The 26766-nt window shown below is 34.1% G+C and overlaps 2 protein-coding genes across 2 annotated transcripts; both read left to right on the plus strand.

The window, feature by feature from the left end:
• The first annotated feature begins 532 nt into the window (after nt 1-532).
• LOC147075970 (armadillo-like helical domain-containing protein 3) lies at nt 533-25884 on the plus strand. Its single transcript, XM_085942299.1, has 13 exons — nt 533-694; nt 932-1207; nt 3574-3734; nt 6584-6751; nt 7948-8059; nt 12982-13167; nt 15146-15281; nt 17667-17746; nt 17835-17967; nt 20012-20099; nt 21864-22223; nt 23300-23454; nt 24440-25884. Exons 1-13 carry the CDS (start codon nt 579-581, stop codon nt 24653-24655), a joined length of 2187 nt encoding a protein of 728 aa, XP_085798425.1. The 5' UTR covers nt 533-578; the 3' UTR covers nt 24656-25884.
• On the plus strand, nt 16526-17378 carry LOC147075971 (uncharacterized). Its single transcript, XM_085942310.1, has 2 exons — nt 16526-16879; nt 17068-17378. Exons 1-2 carry the CDS (start codon nt 16671-16673, stop codon nt 17231-17233), a joined length of 375 nt encoding a protein of 124 aa, XP_085798436.1. The 5' UTR covers nt 16526-16670; the 3' UTR covers nt 17234-17378.
• Nucleotides 25885-26766: the final 882 nt, after the last annotated feature.

Raw genomic sequence — 26766 nt, forward strand, 5'->3', positions numbered from 1 at the left:
TTACCCGCTATTTTTGAATATTGTCCGCACCCAGTGAATTAATAGAGATATTAGGCATATTATATTTAGATTTATATTATATTTAGATATTCTATTAGACAGCGTTGATCTCATGCTTAAAATTATTATCATCATCTGCGAAAAAGTTTTTTATGCAGTTATTTTGAGTATGCCTCGTCAATTCTTAATAATTATTGGCGCGAAAACAATCGAATTCAAATAATTTAGAACGCGCCTTATTTTAATGAACACAATCGTGATCATTCTTTCGTTTATAATTTTAATTATTTATGGTTTTAACTCAATGCATAATACTTTCAACAAGTTTATTAATAGTTAAGTAGGTACCTGTTAAACAAATGACATTTGAGTAGAACTGCATAATATTAAAGAGAACATTTTTGTATTGTGTTGTCTCAGCCGTACATATTATCGTGGAACACCTTTCGGTCTATAAAAATAACTATCTATTATTTACCTTTTTATAGCGAGGAGGCTACGCTCATGTTCAAAAATAGCCATATGTTATTTTACGCCGATCGGCTCACGCATCCAGACATTGTAAAGTATAATAAATAATGAGGACTCACAAGTGCTTGTTGTTGATAGCCGGTGAAAATCTTTCCAAAGACTTCAATGTTACCATACCTGTGTGTACACGTACTGAAAATTCTGAAGTTTTGACAAGTGATGGGTGAGATACTATTTTTTCATGTGATTACTATTGAAAAAACTTATAATTTCGACGCAAGTTTTTTATATAACTAAATTATAACCTTGTAGTAAAGTGAATGAGTGTTTATTAATGTATCAATATGCCCGGTAATGAATTGACAGGCGATGCAATGAATTAACCTATAAAATGACGATTGTGTCGATGGCATTTCCGTCGTATTGAGTGTGTTATTGTTATTATTGTTCTGTCATCTAGGATAACCATGGCCACCCGTAAAAGAAGCGGGTCCGGATCCAAGAGGCAACTGAAAGAGAAAGTTGTGCAAATTTATGAGTCATTCTTTCGAGGCGAAGATTTGACGTCAAACAATCCGACCTTTTGGGAAGAACTCTTTCTTTTGAAGCCGAAGGTGGTTCAGCTGGAGGCGGAAGTTCAAAAATTAAACCCGGAGCAGTTCGCGGGGTTGAAGGATAATATTAATATTCTCTTTTCAAAATGTGTCGATACACTAGGACAGGAACACCAATTAAGGTATGCAACATTTATGTTAAATTTACTTTCATTATTACTATAAGTACTATAATAGATAATTGTGTAGGTAGAAATAAGCAGTGGGTATAGTGTCCTTGAATAATGGTGGTATAGAATCCATAACATTCTAAATTTAAATGATAGGTACCTTTAGTTAGTTGACAATCAGAAACAATAAAATTTGAATACACTCATAGATTATAGGCAATTTATACTCGATCCGTGACAATAATTAATAGTTTGCCATTATGGCGCCTCGGATGTTTGATTTGATAACGCTCCGCGCAGAGCTGGGTTTATTCATTCAAAACATTGAAGTTACACAGGAGGGTATACATATTCAGCATGACTAAGGTAAATTGTAGTTAGTATAGGGCACATGATTGGTGCTAAAAAGCATTAAATTGGCGTGGGCTACGGAGGTTGATTATTTAAGGACACGTAACATTTAATTGATTTGCACTTCACTTCATATTATTATCATGTGGTTGCGTTTTCACATTATTTATCAATAACACCATAACACTAGGGGCACAATTATTGGGACGCGGGTGATCGTGTAATTTTACTCGTAGCCTCACGCACGCGCGACGGTGCACGACTTTGTCGTATTATCAGCTCTCCATGGTAGGTTTTTAACTAACTAATTTTCAAAAGGGCATTTTGGTAAGAATGCGGTGGATGCATCACATCGGGGTGCGGGGTGAGAGGAAGCTACTTGACAAACTTTCGAAAAATATTTCTCCCCCAATTTCTAAGGACTCAGCCAACTAACTGTGAAAATCGCTTGTCCGCCGTGCTTTCAAGGTCGGATGTAGGTACATCGCCTCTAACAAGCAGGTAGTTGTAACGCGCCTTTCGTTTGCGGGATATATTTTATTTTATAATATTTATCGGGGTTGCAAACTTTTGCAGGGCTGGTCAATTTACGGGACGGTAGGCGTTGTTTTATGTAAGGTTCCTGATATGGGATCGGCGACGTCTCTTCGTAAGGGAATTGCATTTGGTATCAATAGATATGTCAGTGAAATGAGACGGAATTTTACATACCTATTTTTTGTTATTTATCTCTTTGGTGATTTTGAGATATCCATGATAAGAAACTATTAGAAAAAATGATTTCTATATAATTGCACTGATTTAAGTGGCACCTCATAAATAAAATTAGTGACATTGCTGTAATTGTTATTGTACTAATGTTGCTAGGTACTGTATGAAGTTCGAATTTCGAATTAAGGGGGGACATGCTCAGCGTACGTCAAAATGGAGCTTTTATGCTATTTTCAAAGCATGATCCTGGACATTCCTTAAGCGTTGTAGATAATCTATTTACAAAATTTTGAAGCCTTATTATCCTTTATATTTATTTTAAACATTTGATGACTGCATAAAGTATTTTTATTACATAAAATAGTATTCTTTTAAACCTCTCGCTCTAATGTTTTAGAGTATAGTCATATTTCAGTAAGTCCATGTAAAGTGGTGTTAAGATTTTTTATATTTATTAATTTTTAAAAGCATTTATAAAACCATTAGTAAAATTTATGTCGACATTATTATAGTGAAATATTTACAATAAAAAATTATATTAATAGTCTCTGTGATACCAAATTTGACAAGAATTAGGCACTTTATTATTCAAAAAATGGGCAAGATTTACACATTTAAAGATAATTTTAAAGATACTGATTATAAGCTGTCTTTGACCATTCAAATGTGATAAACATTCTACGAATAATGCTTGCTTTATAATAATTATTGACCTAAGAATAAGGAAGTATATTTTTGAAATACGCCATTTCTATTGGCATTCCCCAGTGGCTAAGCTACAACATACGGCCTTAGCCATAAATTGACAAACGATAAATGAAGTAGGGAGTAAGATCATGGTAACGCGCGTGTTTGAACATGTACCGTTTAAAAAAAAAAAAAAAACGGTTAGGTACATGTTAATACTTTATGCAGTCATCAAACGGTTAAAATAAATATGAAGGCTTCAAAATTTTGTAAATAGATTATCTACAACGTTTAAGGAATGTCTAGGATCATGCTTTGAAAATAGCATAAACGCTCCATTTTGATGTACGCTAAGCATGTGGGCCGTTAAGAACAGTATTTTTAAAATTAGGTAAACTTGCACATAACAATTTTATTATTAAGTATCTTGTTTGTAGACCACATTTTAAGAGATAGATAAGTACAGTAAATGAAGTATAATATCTAAATTATCAAACAAACACGATGTTTTAATCATGAGTTTCGTACAGAAGCGTCAATTTCGTAATGATATCGACAAGTAAATATTAACAGGTGAGTTTGTGTGCTATCACAACATTTTCTACTTATCATAACTGTTTGCTTTTCAGGATTGTTTATTCACTGCAGACGCTGAGCGCTCTCATAAGTGCAGTTTACAAAAAAATGTCTCAAGAGCCCGGCGCGGACATTGTAAATATCATGATTGGCCTGAGCACGGCTGATGACACCATGCAAAAGTTATTGAATTATTGTATTGACTTCCTATCAGGTACGGTTTACAAACATTTCATTTCAAGGCACGTAAATAAAAAAATTAATAACGCATCCTAAATAAAAATAACAGATTAGTGGGAGGATTTTGTTCACCATATCTTGTAATCATATTTGACACATCTACCCTCATTTACCGTTCCATGTTGAATTTTTTAGTGATATTACGGTTTACTCTAAAGACGTTGAGATGGAGTCTAAACGTATGAAATTGAAGCAAAAAAAGGACCACTGGTACACTGATTAAGTTAGCTACAAGTGACTTAGCATTGCTGGGTCATTTGTAGAGAACTTTACACTATTGCTATGACATTTATTTGGCAATTTGCACACTGTGTAAAAAGACAATCCGCCACAATGAGTAGACACGCAGTTAATAATACTACACTTTTCCATTATTATATTGTTGAAAAGTCTTGTAAAATTTGTGTAAAACCGTTTATAACTGCAGTCAAATAATTAATCACAATGATCATGAAAAAATGACAGCCATTGTGTGTGTCAGAAAATCGGAATGCCAACCGAGCAATGTTAATATTTGTGAAGTTTAGTAACTTAACTATGCTTCATGTGTTTATTAAATAATTTCATATGTCAAAACAGAAATTCCATATAAGGCTCCTTTTATTTATAGTCAAAATTCTTTGGTTTTACTACACGTCAAGTCGCATTTACACCAAAAGAGCATTCGGGCGCTCTACCCCCACTCCAAAAAAATTGTCACGAAATAAAGGCTTTTTGTCGAGCTTGCGAGCATTCTTTTGGATTCTACGGAGGTTTGCCGCATTTGCCTAGAATGCTCTAAGAATATTTGCTCGTTTGTTATAAATACCCTATGTAAATTTTTTATATTTGTTCACTCAAAATGGATTGGAATCATGAGAAATGCTTGGAATTAATCGAGATCAATCGATCTCACAGATGTTTATGGGATCCAACCATTGACACATACAAGAAAATACATTAAAACAAGACGCATGGGAAGAGATTGTGAATGATATGGGTGTCCACTGTGAAGAGGCGAAGAAGAAGATGGAGTCTCTTCTCGCCTCTTATAAAAGGGAGCGCCAAAAATCACCATTAGGTCATAAATCTGGTAGTGGTTTGGAAACCATATGTATTATATCGAAATGGTTTGCATATGACTGCTTACACTTTTTACTGGACACTATAATAAAGATTGACTAGCCAAAAACGCGAATAGGCCGTGCACTCGCGAATAAAAAAATGATAGAAAAAGGAATTAGAACATAGGGAAAGAGCCAGAGGATTCGCTATGCATTTACATCAAACGAGCAGGAACAGAATGCTCTAGCTCAGGGGAGGGCAAACTGCGGCCCGCCATCATTAATTGTATTTCTGATTACGAATAACTTTTTTATAATTTTTTAAAAAACATTGACAATAGATTAAAATTTTGAAGAATTGGTTGTTTCGTAAATGTATTATCTCAGTACGTCTTCCTTGCGTCTCGTCTCACACTATGTAACCACTATTTTCTATGTTGAACATCGATTTGAATAGATATTGATAGTTTACCGACAGATCTACAACTTGAGATTATTGATCTGCAGTGTGACTCTGATTTAAAAGAATTGCATCGTCGTGAAGAAATCTCCAAATTTTACAATGCCCTTAATTCAGACAAATTTGACCAACTTAAAGATTATGCAAGAAAAATGTTCGTTATTTTTGGATCAACCTACTTATATATGTGAACAAACATTTTCGATCATGAACCTCAATAAAAATTCTTTACGATTAAATATCTCCGATGCCCATTTACAACCAATTTTGCGAATATCAACTACAAAATTAACACCTGAATTTAAAAAAATGTTCAAAAATGTACAACAGTTTCATTCTTCACATTAATTTTTTTGTAATGTTTATTTTTCGTGATAATAAATAGTGTATATCTAAAAATGGTATTTTACTTGCGGCCCGCCGCTTATTTTGAATTCTTGAATTTGGCCCTCCATCCAAAAAGTTTGCCCCCCCTGCTCCAGCTGTTGCTCTACGCTCTTGCTCGTTTGGTGTAAATGCACTTTTCGTATATTGCTCTCTATGCCATTTACACCAAACGAGCAAGAGCAAAATGCTGTTGCTTTATGCTCTAGCTCTTTTGGTCTAAATGCACCTTCAGTAGTCACAGCAGTCGTCACAAATGGTACGAAAATTCCTTAGCTTTAGCACTCAATGAATGATATTGAGCCAAGACTGTAGGTCGTCGATCGGCGATTAGTCGAGGGAGGAAGACTGAGGGATGGAAGTTAAGTCAAATTCAATTTCAACTCATTGCATAATGTTTGCAATAAGGGAAGAGCATTATGCTGAGTTGAGATTTTGTTACTGTCTGAAAAACATAGTCACCGAAGCATGTAAATCTTATCATTGTGATCTTGCATCAGGGCAGTCAATTAAGTTTACTTGGGATTATAAAATTTTTCAAATATTCTGTGGCACGCCAGAGAACACATTTAGAAAGTGCCAGAGGTAACGGGTTCATATTGTAGAGTTGATAATACTTTAGTTTCATTGTTAATCTGGGGTAATTCTTGAATAATTTAAATTTGCCAAAGCTGCATTCAGCCGAAACTGTTTTGTAAACCAGTGTTCCTGAACATTAAAACATCGGTTCTCATCATCAGAAAAATTATCAATCAATTTTTTTTGTACATTCAACAAAGCTCCAGGTCTATCTTCCAACCTTTGGTGTCTGCCACTCTCGTATGCCCCTTTCTTTGTGCAGTATTTCACCTCCGTAAACATAACAATATTATGTTAAATTTCACCTCAAAATTAAATACAATGTGATGTTTATTGAAAATATTATTTCTGTTACAGGTGAAGCGCCAGATAGTTTAAAAACACATGTTTTAAAACTCTTATTAGTCATTGGGACGGGCAAAGAGGAAGTCAGTGATAATCCACTCTTGGAATTTTTTATGATCACTTCTTTATTTGAAGCGCTTATTAAACTTTTGTCAACAACGGCTGAAAGACAAGTTCATGGTAAGCTCAAAATATACTATGTCTAATATTCTTACAATGCCCGGTCTCGTAAGGGGTCGTTGGTATTTTTTGATCACTCCTCACCCCGTCACACTCAGCGGATATTTTTTTTGAAGCAAATGACGCAATCGGTTCATAAAATGATTTAAAAGTGGGCCTCGAAACAGAAAACCAGTCATACAGTTATTAAATTATACCGAAATATAAAAAAAGATGCGTATTTCTCACAAATTGAATATAAGATATTCAAACCATGACAAAATTCTTGCAACCAACATCATAATAAGGGTCTTTAACATTTACGCATACAAAAAAATAAACCACTAATTTTATTATGCGACATCAGTGTCATCTTCAATAAACATTGGATAGGAGTGTAGGTGTATGAATGCAAACGCCGCTCTAAGAATGCCAAAAGGAATCCGATTAGCTAACAGCTAACGTTACTCAGAGTATTGTGCTGTCAGTCGTGACGACCTGGTTATGGTTAAAAACGTTATGGCTTCCGGCACTGTCAGCAAAATCCAATATTTGTTCCGGTATCTCTGCTCGTCACGACTGACACAGATGGAAGAAGCACACGCGGTGTTTAATTTTTTTTATCATAGGAGGCCTTATAATTGGTCAGTGCTCTGGGCATCCCAAGTCCCAAAAATCGCCACTGATCACACTTCGCCATAAAATCTTTTATCCCCCCGTCTAAATTATGTCATAATTATTAACTTATTAAAAGACAAATTTATGATATGGATTTCATTATAATCTTCTCATGGAATATTTTGTTTATGTACAGTGTGCTAGAGTCCAGTCAGTTTAAAAGACAGGCAAGGTTCAAACTGTCGGAGACAGATCCAATGCTACTTAATAGAAACTTAATTAACTTAACTCTTGCTAATCTGTTTTATTTGTACACTTTTTACCTGATGGTTGGTTGAGATTGAATCACATATTAATTGCACCCATGATGGTCAAATGGTAATGGTCAGTTTGGATTCTTGGTGTGGCAAATTCACATGTTGTTTCGACCAAGAGCTAACCTAGTAGGTTAAGTGGCTAACATCTATTTCTTGTAAAAAAAATGTTAAGAAACCTCTTTGCGAGGTGTCAATATCCACATCGGTTTGTAGTGCCAATGAAAAAAATTATTGTTGGGAAACATTATTATCGATTGGCAATAATTATATTTATTTTTTTAGGTCACGATGCGGTGCTGCTGTTAACATTATTGTTAAATTATAAGAAAGATGAAGCTGCCAACCCGTACATCGTTAAATTATCAATTCTCGATGATGAACTTGCGTTAAATGGGTATGTTTATGTATTTCAATTAGATTTTATTGCGTTGTAGCATTCTTAAAAATTTGATAATACAGTAAAACCTCGTTAATAAGAACACGGATAATTTGAAATTCGCCATAATTCGAAATTTTTGCAAAAAAAAAGTTATTTTCATTTGAACATTATTTTCATATAAAACCATACTTTTAATTCGAATTTCGTAATTCGAAATTATTTCAGAGTCCTGGCATACAAAAATATTCAATAAATCGTAATAAAGTACTCATTTCATGAGCCAGTCATTGAAAATTGTGCCAGTCCAAATTGTGCCAAATTGTGAAAATGAGCCAGTCATTGAACCGGAAATGTGGTAGGCACATATATGATCGTAAACGATATTAATGAAAATCAAATTTTTTTTATTTTTCCCCCATACATTTCATAATTTGTAATTCGAATTGTTTTTCGATTTTCGGTCCCGTGGAATTCGTATTAACGAGGTTTTACTGTAATTGACTGTATTGAGCAAAGTCATTGAAACAAACCTTTTCTATATAATCATTAATATTTACAGACGAATAATATAATATGAAAGTGAAACTGCATTTGTGAAAAACTGCAAGCAAGTCAACAATATTTTAGTTTCGTTTAATTGCTCGTTTATATAGATTACTATTTGAATTTGTTATGAATGGATGATATTATTTTATGAATTGTACGTCAACCATTCATTCCTGACATGTCCGATTTACAAATATAGCTATAACTGTCCATGAAATGACACCATGAGAGTTATTGTAGATAGATAGTCATACCTCACACCTCCGGCATTCATTAAAGAGCGTGTGATAGGACCAAATGGCGATACCTCTATGCACAGTTTTTTGGAAGACAGCTGCATAGCTGCTGTTTACTTTTACATATAATGTACTAAAAATTACACACATTATCATGTTTAACAGTTTACATTACAAGATAATTAAAATATCTTTTATTTGCCTTGTGGCCATACCGATGCGTCTAGTTCACAATTATGGGTGAAGGGAAGTACAAACTTCGAGAGAGTTCCTAAAAATTTGACGGTTAGGGATGGATGTATGATCGCCACATAGTAGCTTCAAAAATAAGTAAGTAATATTTTGCATAAAACTCAAAAGATTTTAACCATTATTTTTGTAGTAACTCGAAATTGGATAAAACACAAATCGCATCTCGGCGGCACCCTGATCTTTTCATCTAGCGACAATATGCAGCCATAATACATTGAATCTTAAATATGATTTTAATATTAGAAATAAAATATGCAAAAGTCATACATACGTAATAACAAAATGTAAAAACAGGTTGCCATGTTACAATGTGCTGATACATATATGAAGTTCAAGATTACATCTAGCTAGAATGCTCGTTTGTTTGATCTAAACGCATGCTAGAGCGAGAGCACAATTGCGTACAGCGTTCTTTCCTGTTCTGTTGCGCTCGCTGGCGGAGCGGTTTCATCAAAGTGTTCTTCGCTCGCGGCTGAACATACAATAATTATACGATTATTCAATATTGCATCATTTTTGCGTATTGTTGCACTCAACCCAAAAGCGCGACTAAGTCGTGCACTCGCGAACAAACAAAAATGTGATAGTTTAAACCAAACGAACAAAAACGTAGATAGAGAGCCAGAGCATTTGCTCGCAGTGTTCTATGTTCTAGCTCTTTTAGTTTAAACTTGTTTTGTGGATTTTGTTCACTAGGCGTTTACACCAGGGCAGCAGGAACAGAATGCTCTAGCTCACACTCTATGTTCTTGTTCGTTTGGTCTAAATGCACCTTTACTCTTTTGTATTGAGACATTTTTTTATTGCTCTTTCATGTTGGTTAACTGTCAACAAATAGTGTAAACTGATCAATTGTGCAGTATTTTTCATCATTATAATGGAGAGTTCTAAATATTCAACATTGAAATTTGTCTCACAAATGATATTTGTATCTATCTGGTATTGGATATACAAATTATCTGATAATAATTTTCGGTCGTTTGAATACAAAGAAATATTTACTCATTACTTACAATAATAATATGTTACAACAAAACACATATTATCAGTTTTTTATATAACTTTTTAACCAATATCTGATGATTTTAAAACACATTGTAACAAAAACTGTTAATCTTCCTTTGTAAATTTTAATGGTTCATGCCGTGTGATTATTTTTAAATGTAAACCTTATCAATTGTGATAAACAAAGAGCGAGGTCAGACCTAACTTGGTTAACTACCTCAAATTTAATTTCTTTACACAGCACAGTGTAATTGCTGGTAATCGGTCAAGAAATTGAAGCCACTTTGGCTGCCCTAAGTAATTTAATTTTAATTGCAATCATAATTATTGTAGAATTTAGATTGTTAGGTTAATTGAATGCCAATGAATGCATTATCAATTGATATTGATATATGAAAGTTATAAGGATGGAGTCCTTTTCCTTCCTCTACTTATGAATGTCAAGTCGTGGGTATCTCGAAGAGTATACGGTATATTTGATTTTATACGGTAATAATAAAATAATTTGATTTGCGCGAGTATAATAAGTTCGAGGTAATTGAGAGTGGAACTGCAGCGTAGTCAGACCATCTACCTAGCTCAATCGAATAGCTCACTTGACTCTGATGGGGCTTACGGTTAACCGTTTATCCATTTTTAGAGTGCAAGCAAGTAGTGTAGTGAACTAGGTAAATTAGGTTTCTTGACGAAGCCAAGCTCGACTCAATTCTGATTGATTAATGAAAGCCAAACGTCGCCTTATGTAGTCAAATAGGCGAACCATTGTTCGCCGTCTATGTGATAACGTCTGCGCGCTGTATGCGATGTCTGATGAGTGAAAGAGAAAGTATTCAAAGGCCCTGTGCTATAAAGTTCATTTATGTAAGATGTTACAGCTTAGAGTCGTGGACTCTTAACTTAATAATTAATTAACTGTCAGTGGTTCCCAGAAGCTACATTTGTTTGAGTATAGAAACTTGCGAAAGCCTCAATTTGTGTCGAAATTTACTTAAATGCAGTATAGGTAACGTAGGGATTATTATAATTTGCCTGCAATAATACAGTAATGTGTGTATTTAATCAGTTGGTGAATGTAATGTTTACCGAATAATTGAATAGATGTTGACACATTAAAAAAACATCAACTAAAATTTATTTATTCAGTCTATTGACAGATATCAATAATTAAAACATCATGACACATCATCAGATGTGTCATGATAGACATATTTTTTTCTATAGATTGTGTCAATATTTTATTAAAAATATCAAACATTTGATATTTTTAATGTATGTAAAAATATGATAGGACAAGAGTCCCTGTGCCCTGCTAGTTTTTGTGTATTTTGCTAAGTTACGCCCGATTCTAAGTAATCAAAGTTTTAAATTCTCTAGATATCTTATTCAATATCATGTTCCGGCATTGATTCTGTGTATCAAAATAGTGTCAACACATTATTGTTGTGTGACTAAATTCGAAAACTTCGATTGCCGACGTCGCCTATAATAATATGTTGGCATCTTTCTTAACATTCCGTTTTAGAAGCGTATGATTATCTTAATTATTTGTTAGATTTTTTTTATATAGGACACTGCACAGTGTAAGTTGGGCATCTAACTTCTCTACCTATGTCTATAAGTATAACTATGCATTACGCTCTTAAATTACATATTATGTTGCAATGAAAATAATAACATTTTATATACAGCTGTTCATGGAATGTAAACAAAATACTCATAGGCCTTCCACCGAAATAGGCTGTCGAATCCCGTATATACAAACTAGTCGAGCGTTCACCCAACTGCGTGCGAGTCTGTATACTCGAGTACCGTCATGTTCAATTATGCTCCATTCAAATAATTTTGTTTGGATAGCTCATATATTTGGATCAAGTATTCCTTGTACAAAAACAGAAAAATGTTTTTCTCTATGGTCACTTTTTGATAAGTTTGATGTCTGTGGGACGCTTAATATGTCAAACAAAAATGATACATGATGTAAATTTTTGCATTTTGCCCTTAGATCCCCTAGTAGTAATATAATGGCAATGAAAGATGTTAAAATTGCTATTACGTACTTATTATTTCTTATATATATTGATTATTATGGCCGAATAATCCGAATGCCGAATAAACGTTATCGACTGATTTACAGTTGTGTTGTGTAACCTTGGTCTTGGGTCTTGGTAATAATGTGAGAACCGGGAAATTGATCAAAATGAATTGGGACTGCAGGAACTACATGCAAATAGCGGGAAAACATGAATTCCGTTCGGGGTTCCACTGTACTTATTTAAATCCTTGTTTGTTCTAAATGCCCATTTTTGGAATAATAAAATGCCTAGTTCTGGTCAAATTTGGGATCACAGAGATTATCAATATATTTTTTTATCGTAAATATTTCACAATAATAATGTCGACATAAATTATACTGATGGTTTTATAAATGCGTTTAAAAATTAATAAATGCAAAAAATCTTAACACCACTGCACATTTATGTACTGAAATATGACTATATTCTAAAACATTAGAGCGAGAGGTTTAAAAGAATACTATTTTATGTAATAAAAACACTTTATGCAGTCATCAAATGTTTAAAATAAATATAAAGGATAATCAGGCTTCAAAATTATATAAATAGATTATCTACAACGTTTAAGGAATGTCCAGAATCATGCTTTGAAAATACAATAAAAGCTCCATTTTGACCTAAGCTGAGCATGTCCGCCCTTAAGCTGTTTCAGGTCCATTTAATTTCTTACATAATTGAAGATATAAATAGTTGAACACAGCTATCTGCCTTCCAATTGGCGCCGATGGCAGGTTAGTTGTTCACCCTGCGATGGTTATCACTCAATACTGCTTATGTATTATTTTTTAACTTGAATACTTTTCATTCTGTCATTTTTGCTTTCCAGATATGGCCAAGTAATAACGTCGGCACTCGGTGGATTCTGCTCGCGATACGGGCGCGAGCGTTCGGGGAATGAGGGGGGCGGAGGAGCAACCTCCACCACCGGCTGGCTCTCCTCCTTCACTTCCATGGTTGGAGGAATGTTCCTCAGTGGGGACGACGTGGCCTCTGGAAAGACACATCAGATAAGGTTACAACATTATCTTTATATTATGTGTTTAGTCCGTTTAATTCAACAATAGGATATTCATATGTGAACCCTCATCGCTCGCAATTCTTTTTCCTTCTTCCTGGATGTGGTATGTAGTATCTTGTAGCTTCTTGATATACATCCTGGTCTAAACCACCTATTTGAAGGTTGCCTTTGCTTAGTTGTACAAAAGTGCATTTTATTCCTCATTATTCCTCATTAACCATGTACAGTAAAACCTCATTAATACGAATGGAGATAATTCGAAATTCGCCGTGAATTGAAATTTTCGCAAAAAAGTCCTTAAACCATACCTTTAATTCGAATTTCGTAATACGAAATGATTTCAGAGTCCTGGTATATACAAATATTCAATAAATCTTAATAAAGTACACTATTTCATGAGCCAGTCATTGGAAATTGTGACAGACTTTTTTTAAAACATCATAAATTACTTATTTTGTGAAGGTAATAAAAATAATTATGACATTTTATGATCCATTAATCCTTTCAACTCGGATGGCACACCTGTTGTACACTAATTAATTGGCCGTTCAATATATTCTTCATGTTATTTAAATGCCGTAATTAAAAGCTCCGCAGTCAATAAGTTAACACATCAGTGGCACAACTGCACTACACTCACAGGAAAAACAATAACTCACATGTTTCAGGGCTGTAGGCTTTTAAGGCCGTACATCAGTTGAGGCATGGTCTAAAAAGATCGTTGCTAGGCGATGCGCGGATTGCGGGTCGCGGGTGGGTGCAAATGACGCCTGTCAAACGAAATATTATTTGTCATATAAATTCAACATACGTCCATTTTATGTTCTGTTTATTGTTCTATTAGTAACAATAATAATATATTCATTGACATGTTTTCTTTTTAAAGTAAATGGGTAACGTTTTTAGTCATCTTTACACGATTTAAGAATTTATTGGCCCGTCGCCATCACGAAGCAAAGTGAAGTGTTTCTAGCTCGACGTTCTCTCACTGAATGCGAGCGAGTCCAAAATTTCGTCGCGCCTACAGTTGAAAATTATTTGCCGTTTCACTGATGCGTCACCTTAATTGATGATTGTTTATTTGATTTTCACATAGTTTTACTAGAGAACCAATGCCAAACAATAATTGTGTTGACAACAAATTTCGAATTTTTTTTCGATTTTCAGTCCCGTCGAATTTGTATTAACGAGGTTTTACTGTACCGACTTTTACTTGAACACAGCATTTGAATATAAAAAAAAACATTGTCAGTTCGGGAGAAAAAGTACATTCTCTAAAATCAATTTGTATGATATTTAAATTATTAATATCCTGAATTTACATTTTTTGTATTTGCGTTTTTTTGTTACTCCCTTCAACAATGTTGAACTGAGGTTTCACTGTACCTATCCAATAAGTACCTATTTAAATTTTGAACAGCTGTGGTTGCAATGTTACATAAATTAATACTTGCTAAGTCTGGGTGTCTCATTCGTAACGATTTATTATGCCTTATTTATCATTTACACTTTGATATACTTAAGTGGATCGACAAAGGGGATTATAATTTATACTTTTGCCTCTTCATTGAGGCATGATCGCATGTAGAAATTGAATTATTTTGATCAAAGTATTTGACTTTTACATACATTATTTACTATCCACTGATATCCATTCTATTTTTTATTTTTCTCTATGGAAAAATGTAAATAAATATACAAACAGTTGTGCACCATTTTCTTTGTTAATTTTAAGGAGTATGTACAACGTTTTATGATAAAATTACAGATAATAGGTAATCGGCCGCTTGAGTTGAGGTAAAGTAGAAAATATTGTATTCTGCCCAAAATCTAAGTAACCAACTGAAAACTGTTTATTTTTTTTAATATGATTCGTGATTGGTCAATAATTTTTAGAGGGCCAATCCAACGATCAATGGAACCGGTATAAATCTCTGTATAATAATACTGTATGGATGTAAATCTTTTGTAGGGCAAATAATGCTGTTTTGCTGGCGTTATATGAAGCAGCTCACTTGAATAGGAATTTTATGACAACCCTCGCGCACACGCAGAGCGACCGACCAAGTGCTCCTCCTTCGCCGGTCAATACACTCTCACACAATCAGGTTTGTGCAAATATTATTAAAAAAAAATCTACTACATTATTACCTGTAGCGTATAAAACACTAGCGTAAAAAAGCACTCTTTATTGCGTAGTTTATTAAGTTAATTAATTGTTATTCAAGATTGAAAACATATAACTTTTAAAAGCCTTAGGGTTTGGCTACTTGGGTCAGTAGTGTAATTGGTATGAACTCGTGTCCAGATAGTGAAAGACTTATGTCTTACATATCACTCGGAACCAGATTTTTGAAGGTTTTTTTATAATATTTATGTTTAAGGTTTATCGAAGGTACAGTAGAACATCGATTATCTAGGCAAATTGGGGCTGAAGATAGTCCGGATAACGTTAAATCTAATTAATCGAAAAAATAATAAAACAACAATTTATTTCCAGAATAAACCACTTTAATTGCAATTGCAGGAATTATACCTTTTTCTTATAATCATTTGAAACTGATAATCAAAAATAAATTCTGATAATCGATGTCCGGATAACCGAGATTCTATTGTATTATATTATTTCCTTAGATAATGAGTTGGGGTGGAGAATGCTGTTCTTTTGTCCTTTCATACTGTGACTACTGTTGTAGTTTTCTGGTTTTGACGCTATGCAAAACATCTCGGTTCTTTCCCATTCATTTGACGTGAACATATTTTGTCATCATGTCAGTCCAAGAAATTATACGGATTCGTCAATACAACTACATACACCTAGAAGGCATCCCTTCGTGTTATTTCTAGGTTTATTGTCAGTGTTATAGATAATAATTGAAAGTGAGTCATGTGTCGTCTCAGGTATAGGTTGAGGTGCCTCATTTTGAGAAAGTCACTACCATCTCAATTTTTGTTTTTATTTTTTGAGACTGATCCCATTTGTCATTAACCTGTTAACCCATCGCGCCCTAGCGGCATCAATTTGACGCCGCTGTTGACAAAGTACTTCTGGACAATCGGCGCCAATTTGACGCCGCTGTGACAGACCGCAGTAAATGATAATTTTTAACCATATACTACCATCTATCGAAAAATTCTTAAACCAAAATCGTTCAATAGATAATGTATCCAGAAATTAAGACTGTCGGTAATACAGTGACCCATATATATTTTCGGAATAATATTGTTTGTAAGTCGATTCGTATCGCGTCATCTTTAGAAATAATCAAGATGGCAAGTGGTTCAGGTATCGATAAATTGTTGCGTAAAAGTGGCGGTAAATCATTATCGATGAGATCCGCGATATATTGAACCAATCTGATAACGACAGTCTTTGTAACAGTGATAGTGAGCCAGACATTGATAATTGCGACGAAGATCTTCATATTTCGTCGGATGAAGAAGGGCCCGAGGAAGAAATAACCACGCCGTCCGTAATTACATCGGATGATCAAAATATGTTCCCCAACAAACGCCTGCGATTGAATTCATGTGATGCATGGAATTGGGAAGAGACCGCAGACGTCTGCAGCATTCCTTTCACGGGTCAGCCAGGATTATCCCGAACGACTATCAATGCCTTTGAGGCCGATAAGTCGGAGTATGCGGCATGTCGAGAATTTTTCACGGAGCTGTTTTGGTCTCAAATCACTTCCGAAACTAACCGGTACGTATATGTTTTATCAATTTATATATTTGTAGTTTACAATTGAAAATAAACGAAACATGTTGATACAATTTTGGGTATTTCTTTTGCAATATACCAAGTCAGATCATATTTCAATGCAAAATAATATTTCCCATATCTGACACTGTTCTGTAGGTACTCAATATTTCTTTATTCTTTATCTTCAGATACGCCACGGAGAGATCATCTACGTCTACGCCCAGTGAAGAATGGAAGGACATCACTTCTGAGGAGTTGCAGGCCTACTTCTGCCTATGCATTCTGATGGGCGCAGTGCGAAAGTCAACTATCAAAAGTTACTGGTCCAGACTCAAAAACACGCTGGGAGTGTAAAAAATGCAAGGTGGCTCTCCATCTTCCAGAGTGTTTTGAAGAATACCACACTAAGCTCCACTTTTAATTTAAATTTTTATGTTTTAATGTGTTTTTATTTATGTTTTCTTCAATTCTTTATCATTTTCTCAATAAAATTTTATGTAAAAAAAAAAAAATCTTTTTTTATATTTATTTCCTAAAACCTATAAATCCATTGTCATATATAAAACACAATAATTAGAAAGAATAATTCAATACCTACACAATATCACAAAAATAATTGGAATCAAGTATATAATATAAAAGTTATAGCAATTTTAGTATAACATATACTTTTGTAAAATTTAACTACAAAATTAAATCTGGCTGTAGGTCCAACGTATTTCCCATTTTAATCTGTCTTGGATGGGTTAATTGATATCTTGCTAATTATTATCTTTTTTTCTTTTAGACTCCACCAAATGTAACTGATCAATTAGAATTAGATATAGCTCAACCAACTAATCTCCTTGTCACATTCTTCCAGTACTGGTGAGATTTTTCTTTTATTATATGATATATTATATGGCTATTAAATGTAAAAGTTTCATCTGTAATCTATAATTATTTCTGATTTCAGTTCCATTGTAATGCAAGACACAAAGAGTGATCCTAGTATAAACAATTGCAAATTGTGTTTCCTAATATTAACTTGCATATCCGAAGATCAATATGCCAATTCCATTATGCACGATTGCAATTTAACTTTTAAGGTAAGGAAAAAGTGTTCAAACCTTTGGGTTACATTTTAAAGTTATAGTCAATTCAATCTTCGACTGCCCTGAGCTCTTGGCTATGACCCAGTTTCGTATCATCACTCGACATATTGTAAACAATTGTTGATTTTGCTAAGGATTCTTTTTCTTCTTGGTCGTACACTCATGGCTGAGGATCGTGACCACATTTAAATTCTCAAGACATATTGTCTCAAAGTCTCAAGACATATTGTCGAGAGCTGTTCTTTTATCTTCAGTCTCTGGATGATTGACTGGTTCGTCCTGTGTTCCGTCCAAGAAATACGAAGCAGCATTCGGCGTCAACACCACATCTCAAAGGCATCAATTGCCTTCCCTTCCCTTGCCTTCAGGGTCTACGACTCGACTCCGTATAGAATTATTGAGAACACTAATGTTTGCACAAACTAAGGATTCATTCTCTCCTAAAAACTTTGTCCATCGATTTGTTCAATACCTCCAGTCATTCAAACATTACAGTTCATGAACTTTTTGTGCTAAGTGTATTATAATCGTTGCGTTCCGAGAGAAGTGGAATCAGCTTGGAGAAGCCTTCATCCAGCAGTGGATAGATACAGGCTGATGATGTTATAACCATTTCACCTCGAATTGTAATTTTTGAGAAAGCGGGGTTTTTTGTTGCAACCAAATAGTTGGACTATATAACAAGAGAGAGCTTTATGAAATTTTACTATTTAAGTAGTTAGCATTTCTGGAAGATTTTGGTGTGGTCGATCTGGTAGCAAGAACTAAATTCATATTTTATAAATTGGCAGTTTAGAATTAAAACATAGTGGCTCGCTCATAGCTACTTGATACGAATTTCATTTGCCTTTGACATATGTATTTGTAATTATTCATCTAAATATTTTGACAATATCTGAAAATATTCTGCTGATTGCATAGTTATGATTCAATTGAAGAGTGACATTCCAAACCGGCCTAAGTCTAAAAATCTGATTTTGAGATAATGATATTTTTGTGATTTGCAATTTACCTCTTAATTTTTCGGTACTATAATGTTTGGCAATTTCATAGAAAATTCAAAGACTCGAAAACATAATATATAAATAATATTAAAAAGTATAGTAAAACTTCAAAAAAATTCATTCAAAAACTGACTTTCTTTTCAAAATGGCCCTAAGTCTGTACTAAGTACAGTTTGGGACACAATAAAGTAAAGTTGAGTGTCTTTTGTGTATAAAATTATGATTGTGTAATAGAATGTGGACATGGACAGGTCTGTTGGGATGATTAATGAATAAAAATAATATAAAATTTCTTCCACTTTATTGCATTTTTTGATAAAAAGGTAAACATTGTAACTTTTACAGCATAATAATAAATTATATAATAATACTACAATATAGGATCATTTTCAATAAAAAAATAGTTTACTGATGTGCACGTGAACTTATAAAACACAAATTCTCTAATATTTCGTCTGTCATTTCTAATCTGACGTGTTACAATATTATATTATGGCCGCTTGGAGCGTAAATGTAGCAAAAAGAGTTCAACTGCGCATGCGCATATATCCTTAGGCCAGTTTGGAAAGAATCAACCGTTACCTTAGTGCTGTTTTGAGAAAAAAAGGCACATTTCGACATCAAATTTAAGAGACTTAGGATTTTTTGTAAAATATAAGTTTTAGTGAAAATATAGATCTCAGCACACTATCGGATTCCATCAAAACATGAAAATTTGTAATTTTAGACTAAGGCTGGTTTGGAATGTCACTCTTCAATTCTATATTGTAAAGCCATTTGACAATATATCTCTTACCCAGTCATTTCAGTATTACCTGTTTCACATTTTTACTTACGTGTTGCCATGTTATGGCATTTATAAAACTACTCAGATTCAGCAATGTAGATAATTGTAAGGTTTAAATGCTTGCGGTGTTTGATGGATGTGGGTGAAGATACTGAAGTTTGCTACGAATGAATCCATATTGTTAATTGGTCAATTTCTTTGATTACGACATTGTGAGTATTTGATTTAAAATGCAAATTATTTTCAGGTACAATTACATAGATTACCAATGAGACATAGAAAAGTGACACCAGATAAAGAAGCTCCTTCACAAACATTAGCAGCAACTTTAATCGGTGATTATTATATTTTTTAAAACTTATAATACAAAAAACATTTAAGTATTTCAAAATTCAATAATTCGAAATTTGCTGTAATTTGAATTTTTTTCCAATATATGTTAGGTGGTTTACACGTTGACTCTGTGACTGTATAATATATGGTTTAGTAGGCATTCATAAATGTACTGATGCAATATTGTTCGTGCTTGCATGAAAGTTAGAAGAACCTCAGCAAGAATGTCATTTGTGGGTAGTTCAAAAAGTTACTGCTACAGTTCTGTCAAAATGCACAAACTTCATAGCAATCAGGCGTACATTTCATTTTTTAATCCAGATATTGCCTGTCAAATCGCAGACCGAATAACCGAAGAACCGCAGAATAACGAAACGGCCAGTGTAATGACATCTTTGTGATACAAGAGTTTGAGAAATATTCAACTAACAATAAAATTGAAGCACTGTGCAGTACATAGCATATTTCTAATTGATAGATAGATGCACCTAATATTTCCATCACGCCCACGGTGGCCGCGCGGCATAAGCGTTGGACTATCATGCCGTGGGTCCCAGGTTCGAATCCTGGGTCTGGTAAGTACACATATTGTTTTTCAATATGTGTGTGAGTCAGGGTATGGACCTAATAGGTTGAGCAAGTGGCTGACATCCATTTCTCGTAAAAACAAAATCTGTTAATACAAACCTCTACTCTGTGGAGGCCCATATGATCCTATTAGGATCGAACATGGTCGAAGAAGAAGAATATTTCCATCTATTTCTCACTTTTATTAAGCTTCAACATAAATTCAATGCGTTTATTACCTACTTACGACCTATTAGGTCCATACTCTGACTCATACACAAATTGAAAAACAATATGTGTACATGCCAGACCCAGAATTCGAACCTGGGACCCTCGACACTATAGACCGGCGCTTAAGCCACGCGACCATCGTGGGTCTATCTATAAAATACCTAAAATTATGCCATTAAATAATGTATAATTTTGGATATTTTATACATAAAAAATATTTTTTATGTAAGTATTATATTTGTTCGGTTTAGGCTGGGGTTAATGAATTCAAACAAATTAACCAACTACAAATAAGTATGAATGAAAAAGTTTGCACAAGTTTTATCGTATCGCCTAAAATATACAATATGTGTACTTGCCAGACCCAGGATTCGAACCTGGGACCCACGGCGTTATAGTCCAACGCTTACGCCGCGCGGCCACCGTGTGTGTCAGAGTATGGACCCAATAGGTTGAGCAAGTGGCTGACATCCATTTCTCGTAAAAAAACAAAATCTGTCAATACAAACCTCTACTCTGTGGAGGCCCATATGATCCTATTAGGATCGGACATGGTCGAAGAAGAAGAATATTTCCATCTATTTCTCACTTTTATTAAGCTTCAACATAAATTCAATGCGTTTATAGAATGACATATTTTTGGTCAATGATGTTTAGCAGATTTCAATATTTGGCAGTTGAGTTTTTTGACATTTGATTCTATGGATTGAATTGCGTCTATGGGAGAACGCAATTTTATTGCAGTTTGGATTATGTTAGCCTATGCAAGGCACCTTACTGTTTATATTTTATCTATCTCTAAAAAACAAAAATTCTGAAAAACTTTAAATGTCTGAATTGCACTGACCTAACTCAAGTGTCTATGAGTCACTGTGTGCCCACAATAAGGCTGGGCTAGGGTAGGAAAGATGGACAAGACAATTTTATTGTAATCTCAATTAAATATATATTTTTTTAAATTATTTCAGATCTCCTTGTAGAATTTATAATGTCCCACATGATGAAACGGCTACCGATGGAGCTCTATCTCCACTGCATCGGAGTCATCCACCGACTCCTGTGTTATCAGAAACGTTGCCGCGTGCGCTTGGACTACCAGTGGAAGGAATTATGGTCGGCCATGATCTGCCTCCTCAAGTTTGTGGTGAACAATGAATCTAATCTCAGCAAGAAGATGGACATTTTCCACTTGTGTCTTCAGCTCATCAATATCTTTAATTTGTTCATAACGTACGGTGATACTTTCTTGCCCACTCCGGCGAGTTACGATCAGCTGTACTATGAATTGATTCGGATGCATCAGGTGTTTGATAATCTCTACTCGATGGGTGAGCAATATAAATTATTTAATGATTTAAAATTATGAATTTTATTGTAAGTCGTGAAGGTGAAAATAACGGGCAGTCGTGGCATTTTAAATTTTCAACGGCAATGTCATTGATTAAAATATGGCTCACAGGGTAAGAAAATAAGCCACTTGGCAGAAAATATCGCAAGATTTTCTCAAAATAAAAATGTCTAGAAATAAGCATTTAAAAGGGATTATAAACACTGTTTTCACGAGATTAATAATCGTTTAATAATTCATTAGCGAAGAGTGAAGGTAGGCTGTGGAGATCTGACTTTGATCTGAAGATTCGAATTCTGTATGATGTAATGACAAAATTTTAGACATTTTGTCGAGATAATATGTCTTATGGTTTGGTTTTTTTTTTTTTTTCCGACCATGTCCGATCCTAATAGGATCATATGGACCTCCACAGAGTAGAGGGTTGTATTAACAGATTTTGTTTTTTTTCTCAAACAAAATCTGGTTTGGTTTAGGTGAGGTTTAAATGAATTTTAAAAACTAACCAATACCATCTGTAATTTGTATTCTTAGTTCAATGACAAGTTTACTGTGCACTACTTATGTCGGATCTCCATAGCCTACCTCCATCCTTCGCTGCCACTTAATAATAATAGCATGTTGATTTTAAGCCGATTTGGTGTTCAGCTATTCGAAAAATTATAGAAAAAATCTTGGTATTCAGCGGGATTTGAACAATTTTTAGCTGTTTATTTGGCTTGGTAGTATAATGGATGAAGCACCTATCTGACAAATTTCACTTTGTTCAACAATTTTTTCATACAAGTTACCTATGTATCTTCAAGGAAAAGAATGATTTATTTTTTAATCTGGTAATTCAGTACTAAATTAAACATGAACACACTGACATTGTGTATTTACCATGATGGTGAGTGCGCATAGTGCCTGAAGATGTTAAAAGGTGAAACTCGGGACGCAAAAAACCACTCAAATGGAATAGTATAAAACTTAAATCCATTAGGATTTAAATTCAAATTCCATCATGTAGATAGTATTGGTAGAAACATGAAAATCTTTTAATTATTTTTTTTTCAGCTCTTCGTTACTCGACCAGTGATAGTGAATACAAGGAGAAAGCTCTCAAATTGGCAAACTGTTTAATAAATATTAGGGCGATCATAAATCATTTCACACCAAAAATTGAAAGCTGGCTGGCCAGTCAAAGCTTGTCCACACCGAATGAAGACCAGGTAAAGATTGCCAACAATCATCTTAATATATAATAAGTTAAAAGAGTGCGGACCATAATTATTGTGAGACGAATACAGAAATGGCATAGCTAAAGGTCCTTTTAAATGTCAGTTCTGTTGTCCGTTCAGTCGAGGTTTCCGTTTTGGTCCATTCAGTTTTGAAACGGCGGTGTATTTAGACAATCAGTTGTCCTTTCAGTCGAGGTTTCAGTTGCCAGGTCAGTTCGGAATCGGCGGTGTATATTTATGTATTTTTTATCCACTAAAAATGAATATTATTTTTATAATTACTTTCTAAACATATCGTTTGGTGTAATGCAGTAGGTACCTATATTTAAATAAATTATAATATTTCAATCAAAATTGAAAAATATGGCAACATAGTAATTTACACTTCAACTTAACTGGCAACTCTAAAAACGTACACGAAAACTGATAGAAAATCCATCCTGTTTCATCTTCGTTTTGGTTTCCGTCAGCCGCGTCCGTTTTACATTTACACGTTAGTTTAATGGACAGCTCTACAGAAACAGAGACTGATTGGATAGCAAAACTGATCGTTTAAAAACACCTTAACAATTATTGATAGTGACTCTGCAATGTTTTCATTATGGTTGAATTGGTAGCCATAGAATTATTAATGCTTTATATGGTGGCGCATTGCTTACAGTCACTCACTCGCACACTTGGTTTGATTATCGTTATGTTTATCACTCTCGCGAGTCACCCTGTACTTGTTTCTGCTAACTGTTTTATGATTGAGTTACGGTGGTGTAAATGTTAGCTTGTTGGTGGTCGAATTGTAACTGAATAATTGGTAACTGTGCCTGGGAGACATAAATGATTGGGAAGGTATATGATGGAAATGTTTGATGGTAGCTTTGTAACAATATTGGTGCAAACAGAACTTATTATATATGTTCCTTGCCGTGGCGTCAGAACATAAATACTATTTCTCCTAATTGCTGTTCCTTTTTGTTTCCAGATATTAGAAGTGGTCCGTAAAAACTACGAAAGCCTGATGCTGAAATTACAGGAGTCGTTGGACAAGTTTGAGAGGTACGGGGAAAGGCCGGCTCACAGCGACTTTCTGCAGGCGGCGCTCACTCAGACTGTGCGAGACACACGCGCGCATGTTGACTACGCGGGAGCCGACATCAGAGGCCTCGCTCTGCTACATGAGGGGACGGTCCTCTCCTGAGAGGCCACACCGAGCATCTCCTTATAACGGTGCATCTCTCATTGTTTAATTGTATCATTGTGTTATAATTCAATGAAGTATTATGTTTGTTTGTCAATGATTATATCATAATCAAGAATAAATGTATAAAAATTTTGAAATGATTATTTAGCCATATAGCCCACTGAGCGTGGCGCTACATTGTAAAATTTGTTAAATCATTCAGCATTTTTTGAATGGTGATAAGCTTAGTTCCAAATTCTGACAATGGACGATTATGTTGGTATATCTATAACTCAATTATTAGGCTTCCAGTGAAGACTGTATTCGTCATACTATTTATATGTGACATACGCACACACAATGTTCGTTGGAGCACATTTCTATACAAGCAGTGAGTGGCAACCATCAGTGACATTGTTTATGTCAGCGGATGGCCGTATGATTTGATGACTACAGTTAAATCAAATTGAAGTTTCTCATTCAGTGGGAGTAACTCACCAACGTGTTTCTTCGTCCACCGTTAGAAAGTAATATAAAATGGACGTCATGAAAGCCACCATTGCCTAATATCTTCATTTATAACCGAATGTAGAAACATGGTTACGTCTATTGGAATATTTTAAAATTTGAACATTGATAATATGGTGATTGAGTAAAAGTCAAAATATGTAACCATTGACAAACATAATACTTGTTTAATATAATTATTGAAAATGGAATAAATGCCAAGTCAATTAGTAATTAATTGATGCATTTCTCAATTGGTATTTCAGTCTTTTACCTGTAAATATGCCTGATGCGTGATCGATTATGTATTTTTTCCAAATTGATAAATATTGTGTTCTTTTTGCTAGTATTGGCTAATTATAAAGACTGATTCATCTTCATTTATGTAAATTTTTAAACTATTCCAGTGAAAATACTCTTCAGTTCTACATATTGCAACTGCTATTGCATATGTAGCCGCGATTTTTGCGCAACCTCCTTCCGTGATGCTGTAAACGTGTCTGAATGCAATGTATTGTTTGTATCTGAGTATTGAAGCTCTGCCTAAGCAAAGCAGTCAGAATTGAAAGTAATGAATTTACGGAGGAATTATTACAACGCAGCAAACTTTTCAAATGCAAATAGCTCTGGTTGTTCAGTGGACATTCCCAGAGGACGTGTTTAATGACGTGGCTACATATACACAACGGGCAGAGATGTGGAAACTAAAATCATTAACATTTGGTACTTTAGCATTTTATAAAAAATATTTCAATTACAACCTACCGTTCAAGTATGAAAGCATGACATTTCATGAATTATTTATTATTTTTTAAACTCTTCATTTAGAAATTTATTAATTATTTTTTATATATGTTTTATTGTCAATATTTTGATGTTTTATTTTAGGTCAGTTTAAAAAACATCGCAACCATGGGTGTCCTGTATTTTTTATTTCGACATTCATTTTTTACCTGCGATTTTTACCTATAGATTTAAAAAAGATTCCTTGACTAAATTTTATTGGGAAACATTGGTGTAGATATTCAATTTTGTTTCACAGTAGGTAATCGCAATGTTGGTGCAATATTTTCCATCAATGTAGTTTGTGATCAGCCTACACTTGCTGAATTTTCTCTCGTCACGTACGCTACAGTAAAACCCCGGTAGTACGAACACGGTTGATAACAAATTCACCGTAAATCAAAATTTTCGCAAAAATTCATAAAATGTATTTATAGCGGTTTCGAACAATGTTATAATATTGGAATAAAAAAGAATTTTATCTTCAGGTTTTGTCATTACGTTTTGTATTTCATAATATGAATTTTTTTCCGATTTTCTGTCTCATCAATTTCGAATTAACGGGGTTTTACACTATTTGAATTGTTATGGTACGTTTACATCTGACACTTATACCGTTATACTTATTTTATGTGTCGGACATAAAATTTCATTTACTGTTTACACCTGCATGGATCTGACATAAAATTCTGGTATACTTCTCGTTGAAATAAAGTCTCGACACTTTATTCAATGGCAACATTGGAATAAATATATGCGGTGTTTACATATGATATTGTAATTTATTCGGACACTTATTTTGTATACCTACTTCTCAAAAACGTTATGTCAGTTGTCAA

Source organism: Rhyacophila brunnea, unplaced genomic scaffold (assembly GCF_057557595.1).
Source record: "Rhyacophila brunnea isolate RB1 unplaced genomic scaffold, BYU_Rbru_1.0 scaffold_14, whole genome shotgun sequence".
Lineage (NCBI taxonomy): Eukaryota > Metazoa > Arthropoda > Insecta > Trichoptera > Rhyacophilidae > Rhyacophila > Rhyacophila brunnea.

Excerpts from the sequence above, each read along its gene's own strand:
- LOC147075970 (XM_085942299.1), top strand. The coding sequence starts at position 579 with ATGAGGACTCACAAGTGCTTGTTGTTGATAGCCGGTGAAAATCTTTCC. Across the intron at positions 695-931 it reads GAAGTTTTGACAAGTGATGG|GATAACCATGGCCACCCGTA; the intron begins GTGAGATACTAT and ends TCTGTCATCTAG. Across the intron at positions 22,224-23,299 it reads TGATAATCTCTACTCGATGG|CTCTTCGTTACTCGACCAGT; the intron begins GTGAGCAATATA and ends TTTTTTTTTCAG.
- LOC147075971 (XM_085942310.1), top strand. The coding sequence starts at position 16,671 with ATGTTCCCCAACAAACGCCTGCGATTGAATTCATGTGATGCATGGAAT. Across the intron at positions 16,880-17,067 it reads ATCACTTCCGAAACTAACCG|ATACGCCACGGAGAGATCAT; the intron begins GTACGTATATGT and ends CTTTATCTTCAG.